We start from the raw sequence: 11,713 nt of genomic DNA on the forward strand, positions 1-11,713 counted from the left end.
CATTTTTACCTTTAGCTCTCTCATTCTGATGATAGATCACAGAGTGTGATCCAAAACGTTGATGCAAAAAATTAGAACACAATCCATTCAGAAAATACAGCAAACAATTTGAGTGAATTGTAGAAAACTACTATCTACAATTAACATTGTTTCTAATATAAAAAATTAATTAATTAATTAATAAAAGATCTGGACTGTGGAGTCACTTCGAACAAAGATAAATCAAGCTGGCTTCCATTTTCAGAATAAGTTGAGATGTCACGCAAAAAACTATATTTTAGTATGTCGTGGCTATTATATCCACACTTTCTTGGTAGATATAATAACTCGATATAGGACAAGGAAAGACCGTTTGAGAATAAAAGTTCAAAATCACATGTTCTGTACTGAGGATCAAAATTTTCCCGTATATTTGGAGTTGACCTATACAGTTGGCCTTCCCTTTTAGCTAAAGTTGTTGATGCCAACAGCCAATATCTTTTCCTCCTTATTTCCGACTCCTTGAATTGTTTGGGTGTATGGACATAAAATTCTGACACAGCTAAGTCACCAAAATCCAACTTAATCAAAATGACTTCAAAATAATAGAGATTTAGAAATTCTCCCATTCAAGAAACAATTTCGACTTCTTGATTGTGTAGCTTCTTGTGTAGAGTTTTTTAATCTTACGTTCTGTTGATAAATTGTATAGTATGATCTTAAATGTTAATGATAAAAAAAGTCTCACAATTAAATCTAAAAGTTGAAATTGCTTAGAATAGATTGTAGAAACCTAATAAGCATGGATTGTGGAATCTAATCCACATGAATTGTGGAAATCTAATAGATCCAATTTTTTTTTATAATTTATTTCCTATAGCACAAAGTGAAAATATTGAAAATTGAATGAGCTGCTGCATAATGCAAATTTTGATATATGAGCTGCTGCATAATGCAAATTTTGATATTTTAGGGATTTGACATGTGCGCTTTATTATGTCAGGATGACAAATGAGAGTAGAATTCTCGTGCATCTCAGAGATAATCACAAGAGAGCCACTTGGTGCTCAAACACCTAGAAACATTTATCAGTGCCAGTGTCTGTAATCTACAGTTTTTCCGGGTATTGAACTACGGTAAAAGATCAGAAAGAATTAGATGACAGTCTAAGAAGGACCGCATTCTCCAACATTGAACAACTTTCAGTAGCTAGGCTTCTCAGTAAGCCATTGGTTGTCCTTTTTTACTTCCTTTCCTGCTGGCAATCTGCACTTCCTCTCAGTTACCAAGTCGCTCTTCTGCTCAGACCAATTTCTGCTTCCAGCTGGTGCATTCAAAACCAAAAACTACAGAAACTTGCTTAAAACCCTTAGATTTCTCGAAACCCTTAGATTTCTGCTTCCAGCTGGTTCATGAAACCCTTAGATTTCTCGATTAGCGTTTGAGTACACATCAGAGCACCTCATCATAGTTCCTAAAGCCAATGTTTTTATATGTTTGTGCAATTGTTTCGGCCTCAATTCTTGAGGTACTCCAGCGTTCGTGATTCAGAATAACTAGCAACTGAAGAAAAAACATCCACTGCCCTGTTTAGCTACCTCATTCAATTTTATACCAGTAAGGTTAGTTGCCACAAATTAGACATAGCAGGGAAAACGTGTGTAGGAAGTCAAACTATGATAAATCTTTGATTCTTGGAGTTGCACCCTAATTGGAATGCAATATGGTTTCCTCTGCTCCGTCTACCTCCAAGTAGTTTGATCAAACCCTTCATTTACTACATAAATTTGTTGATGCCCATATATCTCCTTTCACTCAATCCTTCAATCTCAAAGAGATCTGTGCATTACGTTTTGTCATCACAATCTATCTGAACATAATGTCTGTATGAGACTTAACCACGTTCAACCTGAGCTGCTGCATCCATGGTTGAGTTTCATACGCATTAATGGTTGCCAATAATTTTTGCTAATAAAAAATAATGCAGAGATGTCTTTGAGATCAAAGGAATATATATGGGCACCAATTTAATGTAAACAAGTTCAATTATCTTGAGCATAGTTGGAAAACTTGCCAATCTCTAAAAAATAAATTAGGGTAAAACTAGGTCAGTTTTCAGCAAAAAAATTTGGCAATTTAAAAAACTGCTTAAATTTAATTAGTATTGCAGTTTTGCAAAATTCAATGAGAAGATACATTGAGTGAGTCAATAAATGAGAACACAAAACAAATAAGCTTGGTCTAGATATATTTAAACACAAAGTGGGTACAAAATCACATTCCCCTGAGGAAGGCTCATGGCTAGAAGCAAAATAGTAAATAATTTATGTAAAACTTTAAAAAAATACATCATTCCAATTACATCTTCCACTTCTCAATTCTAATAAAAACTAAGGGAGAGGTAGAACTAGAGGGTCCAATCTTAGAAGTCTGCACTGGTCATGATTGCCTTCTTGCTCGATATGTCTAACTCAGTTTGTCGCTTGTCCTCCATCCTAGATATTGCTCTGCCTCTAGCTTCTCCTGGCACTAGCAGTGACTACTCATTCAATTCAATGTCATCCAACATGAAACCAAATCCACCCCTTGCACTATACCCTGCCTCTTCAAATCACTGATGTCATCCTCTTCAAAAACTCCGCTCCAAACCCGCTGCAAATTTGCTTCAAACCCGCCTCAAGTCAGATTCAAATCGATCGAAATCAGTTTTGCAAGTGTTTGGAAGACTTTTCTCCACTCAGCAAAATACAAGTGAAGAAATGAGAAATGAAACTGATTGGAGCTGTTTTTTAGCCTTTAATTGCTGTTATAAAACTACGACCGAGTTTTTAACAAAAAATCCTCAGCAAGTACTTGATACATTCTTGCCAAAAATTCCGCCAGTTTTAGCACCAGTAAAAGTACAAAAAAACTCACCAACCAGAAAACTTGGCCAGTTTTTACAACTTGGAGAGTACTAGTCCATCTATGATCTTAGGTAGCCAAAAAGCAAAACTAAGAGAAAACAAGACAGAACGATAATTTACTAAATTCAGCCTTAGAGAGCTTGTAAATGGGCATGAAAAATGATAGTATTCATATCGACTTTTATCTTGGTGACTAAGGAAGAAGCAAAGACAGATTTAGAGGTGTTTAGAACTTTGAAGTGTAGGAAAAAGCTAATATATTCAAGTTTTCAAACATCCAAACATTGCAAATCTGAAGACAACCAGAAAAAATTATTTTGCTTTAAATTAGCTAAAATCAATTTTGAAGAAGCTTGTAAATAGGTCTCTCATTAAAATACAGACAAACTTCCCATTGAAAGGTGCAGATTGAGGCTCTAAACTACAGCTGCCAAACTGCCTTAAAATGATAACTTTCAACTTCTCATGCTAAACAGAGAATAACAAAAGTCCCTGCCATATGCTCCATAAAGGACAATTGAAAACCCAGCAGATTTTCCCCAATTAACCTATATGTCACAATCAGATAGATCCGTGGAAAGTTTGATAGACCAGAAAACCAAAACATGATCTTCTTCATAACCCATTTCTGAATCTGAACACAATTGGGAAAATATTTAAATATTTAAGGTCTGAAAGTTACCAAATTCTGATACTTGGATCACATTACTTATTTAAGGTAAATACACATATAAAAGCCAAACTGGAGTCATTCATGAGGGGCTTGCAATTTTTACATTCATTGTAGTCTAGTTTTCAGATTTTGCCAGTTCTGAGAGTTCTGAATCCTGATTTCCAACTTGGAGGTTAAAGAAATCTGGAACTTGATTCTGAAAATTCCCATTTTTCCAACTTCTCTTTTTTCTTAATTCTATTTTGTTCTCTTTGGCTCTTTTGCACTCTAATCATGGATCATGTAGTGTGATCCAAATCGTTGATGGTAAACTACTATTACACAATCATACACAGAAGAAGAAAGAATTCATTGACATGGATTGTGGAACTCTGATATTGCTAATTCTCTTTAGCCGGCTGCAGAGCGGCCAACAATTGAAGTGAGCTCTGCAAAATAGGGACTCTCACTCCTGTCCCTTTTACCATCACTTACATCTTTAAACTCTGCCATTAACTTATCCCACTTTTCCCTGCACTGCTTCCCATCCCTCTTAATCCCTTCTGCCCCCAAAAGCTCTGCCAGCTCATCCCACAGTGCCGCTCGCCTGGTGGACTTTGCAAACCTCGCTTCCATCTCTGCCCTGAATTTTATCAGCTGCAAAACCTCTACTCTCTTCCAGTTCTTTGACCTCTTCTTTGGCACCATACATACATTAACTACCCCTCCACCACTCCCATCAGCTACACCGCCACCACCAGCAGCCCTGCCACCGCCACCATCAAACTGGTGGTGATGTCTCAGAACAGAACCAGGAATAGGTAGCCCTACTCCGATACCACCATTGCCACTGCCACCATCAAACTGTTGGCTGTTTTTCACACCGGTCCCAAGTTCAAACCCCAATGGCTCTGGACACCCACTCCCATCCACAAGCCTTTTTGTTAGCACAATCACAGCATTGTGAAACATGGACCGCTGTGCCCTCTCTTCTTCCCTCCACTTCTCCTCCTTTTCCTGGCGAATTTGTTCGCGCATTTGCTCCTTGCGGTCCATGGAATCCAGCAGCTCCGCAAAAAACTGCTGCTGGCGGCTCACCAGGCTCTCCAGCAGCTCTGTCACTGCCTCCACCTCTGCTGCCATCATATAACCCCCTTCTGCCTTTCTCCGCTTTGGTGTGGGCGGTGACCCCTCCTCTGCCGTCTCTTCATCGTCGGATGGAAAATTGTTGTCGCCAGATGAGTTTCTGGTAGAAAAAAGTGTTTAGGTATTGTAAGTTTATGATAGTCAGACAGAAAAGTATTCAAGATCATGATAGTCTAATACTTCTTCTTTGATACAGGATAACGGGCCTTAGAAGATCAGTCATGGTGAACTGGGGAATAATCTAAACAATACTCTCAGTACATATCCACCAGAAAATAACCCACAAACGATAAATTAATATACAATTACTAAAAACAATTCCCAGACACCAGACTCATATATCTTGAGTAGGGTATGTGCTTGACTGTTGCGTTTTCGCTAAAAGAGATGCTTCCTTTCTCGAATACAGTTAAAAGCTAAATGATGTTCCAAGGGCTGTCAGCTTAGCTTTCTCAATCCTAGTAAATAATCCACACGCCAAACCGATGCATATCATTAAAAATATGGAAAAACATTAGATGTCATTTACTTTATACCCTTCTTCATGGTTAATGATCTAAAAATAGCTACTGTCAACCAGGAAGGATGAAACCATTTAAGGTAGATGTTAGTACATCAGGCCTTAGGATACACATACCATCACTGGATTCAATTTATCAGCCTCATTGTCATCAAATACTGCATCGCTTAGCAGAACTTGTGTGCTTTTTTGGTCACTTATCTTCAAAAACTTACAAACTCTTAACAAAATAGGGGCATATGCGTTACCTATTAACATGTGTAGGTGCTTCTTTGTCTTTCTGTTTTGCTGTGGCAGACTTGACAGAGAGCAGAGGATCTAATTCATCGAAAAATGGATTATCATCTCTTTGACGGAGCCCGTCGCGCACCTCCTTGTAGCTAGCCATCAATTTCTCCCATTTGTCTCTGCACTGCTGAGCATCACGATTGATATTTTCCCGTTTAAGGGCCTCAGAAATCTCGTCCCACAGTTCAGATTTGCGTCCGGTTCGTGCGAATCTGGGCTCCAATTCTGTTCTGTGACGGATTAATTTCAGAGTTTCTTGACGCGTCCAGTTCTTGGACCGGCCCTTCTTATTGTGCTTCTCCTTGTCCTTCTCCATCTCCATCTCTTGACTGTGATAGGGAGAAGGTCCAGGGTTCAAACTTACTGCAGGTGGCCTCGAGGACACGGGCTGTGCAGCCATCGAATGTCGGGGGTTCGAACCCTCCTCTTGCTTGATCGCTGATACACAAATCACGGCAAGAGAATTATTGTCATTGTTGCTGCTACTGCTGTTACTGTTGTTGTTGCTGTGGTGCCGTAAATCTGAGACTGCTGCTGAATTTGTGGTGGTACTCATGGTGTCCAGAAATCGAAATATATTGTAGGTTTATAATCTACGGAGGCCTCAAAAGCGCAGTATTTGCCATGGATTCAAGCAACTGCAACTCATCTTCCTCACCCTCAACTCCTTAGCAAATATCCTTGATCCGCACTTCATTTTTGCAACCTTTGGGCACCTCAACTGAGGCTTATGTCTGAAACTCAAACTTCAATCCTTCTAATTTTTTGGGGTTTTGAGCTTTTGAGGCCCAAGTCTCCAATACAAGCCTCGCCTACTACACGTCCACTTTAAAGCTCGGCAGCTAAACACAGAGACTGGCTGTGGTAATCAAGGAAATCGCATTAGTTCAGACTCTGCTGCTAAATTTCAGTCAACAGAAAGGGTAGGGTTAGCACCCACAAGTGATTTGGGTGAAGAAACGACTACAGCTTCATATAATAATCTAATTGCAACACGAAACACCTCAGTAAATATTCCTTTCGTCCTTCCTTTAAACATTGAGATTCCAATGATTTTAATTCTACATAACAAGCAAGCCTACCAAGTTAAGGCTCTCCCTTCCAGCCAAGCTGGTGAAACAATAGAAGTCCAACAGTATAATCTATGGGTACTAATCAAGCCCTCCGAATGTTAAGAGCCCAGCAATCTTGCCTCTGCGAAGAAGGCAAAGCAGGAAACCAACTCACTACAAAAAATTGCAACTCTATGTACCAGTACAAACAAATGCCCACAAAATAACGAAAGACCAACCATCCCACATATGAGTAAGCTCAGCCCTTAGGATTATAAGGGCCCAATAATCTCACCTTTGCATTCCAGGCAACGCCGCCAACTGATAAAAGCCCAGCATCTGGCCCATGCCTACTGGTCAACCCATCATCTACTAAAAGCCCAATAGTCTCACCTCCTACTAAAACAAGTCTGAATACCAGGAAAGCTTGTGGAGCACTAAACGCCACTCAAATACTCAAGCTTACAACCGCGCCTCCTTGTTAGTAATAAGCTTGCAGTCGTGAACTAATGGGGAGAATTTGGGATCATACCCAGTCCGGAGATTGCAGCAACAGAGTGTTTAGATGATCTAAAGACGCTACTTGTTTGTAAGAGGAATCGGCTCAACCTTATCAATCGTGAAAATCTGCTAATGAAACACTGCCTTCACGGAATCACACTTAATGGAAGATGAGTTAGCCCGACTTTTAGACAGTAAAGTTTATTTGTCTCCCCTACACAAACAAGGCAAACTCACTCAATTGCAGGAGGAATGATTCAAACCCTCACAATAACAAAAGCCTAATAAAAACCCACCTTACTTCACAGACAAGGAGCCTAACTGTACGAGGAATCCCTCACCTAATCAACGAGAAAATCCCAAATCAACCTCATTTACGCTTATCAGGAAGACCTATTTGATGAAAAACGCAATTGACCAACTCTTCCAACAAGAAAACTCCAAGAATCTATTAAGTGCCATCTAAACACATCTTAACACTAAAACCCAATAATTTGAACTCTACATACCAAACAAGCCTACCAACAAATTTTCCAACATCAAATTTTCCCCCTTCATCAAGGATTGCCTTACACGACAGCTGCCAATTACGAGACCAAACACTGCTGCTTCTCCTGATTCAGCACGCAATAGTCCGTTGGTTTTTCTTTTCCTTTTTATTTTCCCGATTTATAATAATAAAGAGACTCAGATAGATCTCCTGTCAGAACAGCCAAATTAGACCTACAGTAGACACCTACTCCGTTACATCAAAGTAAAACAACTCCAACTTCGCCAAATATGCTCCACCTCCTTGTCTTAAAGTAGGAAGGTACAGACAAACAATAGAATCCAAATGACAAAGAGAATTATGCATGATTGTTCTCTCTTCCGCGTGGCTACCTATTATGTGGTGGAGTGATTTCAATTTCCCTTTAGCTTGGATGCTTCTTCCAGGTTTTTTCCTTTAATGTAAGAATTTTACCAGCTGGCAAGCTCTAATTTCGCTGATGGTTTTTGAATCCCTTTCCCTTAACTCATAACTAACTAAGCAATGAGCAAGAAAGCAGCTTTTTGTGTTGTCATTTAAGTAGGAGAGAATTTATGTCTAGTAGGCCATGTAGTCATTAATGTTAATAACAAAAATTATTAAATTTTAACCAGGTAGAAGCAATTAACATAAACTTTGTAAATCAATATGTATTATATAAGCATTAATTTATTTATATTGATAAATTGTGTGAATTTCATGTGGGTTAGTATTGCTTAATAATTATTTGTAATAAATACGAATATATGGGTAAAGTAATAAATAATGATGTAATGTAGTTTTTTTGTTTGTGGGCATTAATTCATTGTGGTAGTATTGGTTCTAAAGGGTTTTTTAAGCCAGGCTAGATAAAATAGAGATTTACTTTTTTTTGAACTATGTTGTGTACAATAGAAAAATAGCAGTTCACAAGGAACAACAAGAAAAAGAAAATATTAATGGTTTCACATTTCAACTAAATATAATAGGAAGTTTAAAAGACTTAACTCCAAGACAAAAGAAGTAGTCAAAAGGGTACATGAACCATCAAACTTATACAAGAGAACATCTTGAGCTTAAACATGAAATTTTAAGAGTTTGAAAATCTATCCAAAAATTGTAACATGAGGCCATTATGTAACTGTAAAAACTAATATATGATCTCTTCAAGGTGTCTGAAGCATGTTGTCTCCTCCTTCAATTGTGAACATAAAGAGGCAAATTGTAGGAAACGTCATAGTAAAACTACAACATTTCCACTTCCTAATGAACAATGTGACTATAAAAAATAGTTGAACATCTAGTTTTCCAAAAATTTATCAAACTAGACTATCTTATAGAATCAACAATCACGTTCTTATAAAACCCAATTCCCAATTTAGCTTTTTCGCAATGCAAGACATGATTAAAAATTGTCATAAAATGAACAAAAATAGCATTCCATTTTTTCTTACCCAAAAAATGTGTTTAATAGTTTCAAAATGTTAGAAAAAGGAACGCTTTGATGGAGCAATTTGTAGAAATTTCAGTGTGTCCCTTACAAGATGCTTAAAATGTAGCATTTTCCAATATAAGACTTGAGCATCAGCATCAACCTTGGACCTCCAAATTTGAAAAATTAATTCCCTCTATTTCTTTTCTTTAAACTTATAGCCCCATTTGACTTAAAGCGTGGCGTGGGTTCAATTTCAAATTTGGGAAGAGATAAATATTTTTTCTTCAAAGAGAAACAAAAGAAGGATCGTTTGCCAAACCATTGCCAATCTTGAAAGTGTTACATTGCAAAGGAGTACAAAGTTTCATTGTAAAATCCATATCCACTAAAGATTTCACAAATATGACAAAACTTTTAAACATGTTGTGTAACCCAAAGGCAATTTTGGAAACTTCCCACTCCTCCCAATGAAGAGAATGAAATTTCTAAATATCACTGAACTATTTCACACCTCTTTGATGGAGACACAACCCACGAACAAAATGGACACAACAGGAAAAGGGAAATTGTATTAACTGTGAAAATAAGCTAGTACATTCAGTACAGAGAAAATAGACTTCAAAACATGCCCTAAGGGCTTACAATAACATAAATCTGGAGATAATTTCTCCTTTCAGTACCTCCTCTCAAACTCCACTGTGAACTGCCTTTTACAATGCCAGAAATGTCCTTAAATAGACCCCGGAGGGTTAAGAACTAGGAATACATTCTAGAAAGTGCTAGTAGGCATCCACCGACCAAGTAGAAGGCTCCAGAAGCCATGTTAGAAGTTGGTGCAAATTTAGAAGAATCCAAAAACGGTAATCGAACTTCCGGGAGGCATAACTTTTGAACCGTAGCTCCGATTGACGAACCGTTTACATTTTCGAAAAGCTCTCAAAGCGCTCTATAGCCTTATGGACGAGCTTTGCTCGTCCCCCATTTTTTGGCCCTTTTCGAGGTCATTTAATGCCCCTAACCTGACTTTGAAGCATTCTTAGGAGGTCTCCAAAATCTGAAAAACTGCGATAACTTTCAAACCGTGGGGCCTTTTGACTTGATTCTTTTTCTGAAATGCTCTAAATTACAATTACATTCATCTAGCCAATTTACACCTCTTAATTAACCAAAATGATGGCTCAATTACATACTCTTATTTTTTTGACATTTACACATATCCCAAGGTGTTCAAATACTCTATCCTAGAACATTGATAGTGGGACTGTGAGAGTTGGAACCTTTATTTGACCCAAATGGGTATCCAGAAATGAAAACACATGAAACAAAAACTAAGTCTAAGTACATTTTTTTGGGTGACACAGGATTGCCCTTACACCTCTGGATGCTCCTGCATCAGACACCCAGGGTAGATTGAAAAGTGACCCTGTCATTTTATGAATGGTAGAGGAAATCCCAAATGGGAAACCTCAGCTGCTGAAATCCAGGTTGAGTCCTCTATCGGCCGTCCTTTCCACTTGACCAAATACTCTTCATACTGCCTATTTTTGGTGCTCCTACCCACACGATGATCTAGAATGTCTTCTATCTCCTCCTTCTGAGAAGCAGGAATTGGACATGGCTCTAACATCAGTTCCTCATCTGCACCATCATCATGATACTCTGTTAAGTCTGCAATGTTGAAAATAGGAGAAATATGAACACCATCTGGCAGTTCCACATCATATGCATTTCCTAAGTCATGTTTCTTCAGAATTTTGCAGGGGCCAAATTTCTTCATTTTCAGCTTGTTGTAAGTACCGGCTGGAAATCTTTCTTTTCGTAAGTGTACCATGACTAGATCCCCTACTTGAAATTCCTTATGTCTTCTCCTTTGATCAGCCCTAGCTTTATACTCTTGGTTCATCTTGGTAATGTGTGCTTGAACCTCCTCATGTAGACGCTTGATATGTTTAGCAAATTCTTCAGCTTCAGCACTTGTCCTTTCCCCTTGCTCTATCTTCCTCAATTCTGGCGCAGTCCTTGGGCTACATCCATATACAATGTGGAATGGTGATCTACTAGTACTCCTATTTATAGAGTTATTGTAAGAAAACTCGACTTGTGGTAGAATCAAATCCCACCCCTTGGGCTTATCCCCAACTAAACATCTCAGCAAATTGCCCAGACTTCTGTTTACCACTTCTGTTTGGCCGTCAGTTTGTGGGTGATGTGTGGAACTGAATTTCAAGTCTGTTCTCAACCTTTTCTACAATGTCCTCCAGAAATACCCCACAAATTTAGTATCTTTGTCAGAAACTATACTCCTTGGAAGACCATGTAGTCTTACCACCTCTCTGAAAAACAAGTATGCAATATGGACAGCATCATGAGTTTTGTGGTATGGAATGAAATGTGTCATTTTGGAGAACCTATCAACCACCACAAATACTGAGTCATTATCCCTTGGTGTCCTCAGCAATCCAAGAACAAAATCCATACTTATGTCCTCCCATGGCTTTGATGGAATGGGCAATGGCTGATATAGTCCAGTATTGTGGCTAAATCCTTTGGCAACTTGACAAACCTGGCAACTCTGTACAAACTTCTTCACATCTTGTGAAATCTGAAGCCAAAAATAATGTTCTCTAAGAATGGAAATGGTCTTATCTCGACCAAAATGTCTTGCCATCCCTCCACTGTGTTTCTCTTTAATCAGATTTTCCCTCATGGAACTCCTTGGAATGCAC

The 11,713-nt window shown here is 38.4% G+C and overlaps 1 protein-coding gene across 4 annotated transcripts; it reads right to left on the minus strand.

Annotated features, from left to right (window-relative positions):
• Window positions 1-3,563: 3,563 nt before the first annotated feature.
• On the minus strand, window positions 3,564-7,816 carry LOC149566192 (trihelix transcription factor DF1-like). 4 transcript variants are annotated; one of them, XM_089819613.1, is made up of 4 exons: window positions 6,839-7,816; window positions 6,574-6,685; window positions 5,452-6,350; window positions 3,564-4,783 (listed from the first exon to the last, which is right to left on the minus strand). In XM_089819613.1, the coding sequence occupies exons 3-4, from the start codon at window positions 6,045-6,047 to the stop codon at window positions 3,949-3,951; spliced, it is 1,431 nt and encodes a 476-aa protein (XP_089675739.1). In that variant the 5' UTR covers window positions 6,048-6,350; window positions 6,574-6,685; window positions 6,839-7,816; the 3' UTR covers window positions 3,564-3,948. The 4 variants fall into 4 exon arrangements, with proteins under 4 accessions (XP_089675739.1, XP_089675738.1, XP_089675741.1 ...); XM_089819612.1 differs by having other exon boundaries at window positions 5,452-6,685; window positions 6,839-7,511; XM_089819615.1 differs by lacking the exon at window positions 6,574-6,685 and having other exon boundaries at window positions 6,839-7,416.
• Window positions 7,817-11,713: the final 3,897 nt, after the last annotated feature.

This window comes from Cupressus sempervirens, chromosome 3, assembly GCF_028749045.1.
Source record: "Cupressus sempervirens isolate cs-2001-9-10 chromosome 3, ASM2874904v1, whole genome shotgun sequence".
Taxonomy (NCBI): Eukaryota; Viridiplantae; Streptophyta; class Pinopsida; order Cupressales; family Cupressaceae; genus Cupressus; species Cupressus sempervirens.

Excerpts from the sequence above, each read along its gene's own strand:
- LOC149566192 (XM_089819613.1), bottom strand. The coding sequence starts at position 6,047 with ATGAGTACCACCACAAATTCAGCAGCAGTCTCAGATTTACGGCACCAC. Across the intron at positions 4,784-5,451 it reads GCACCTACACATGTTAATAG|AAACTCATCTGGCGACAACA; the intron begins GTAACGCATATG and ends TTTTTCTACCAG.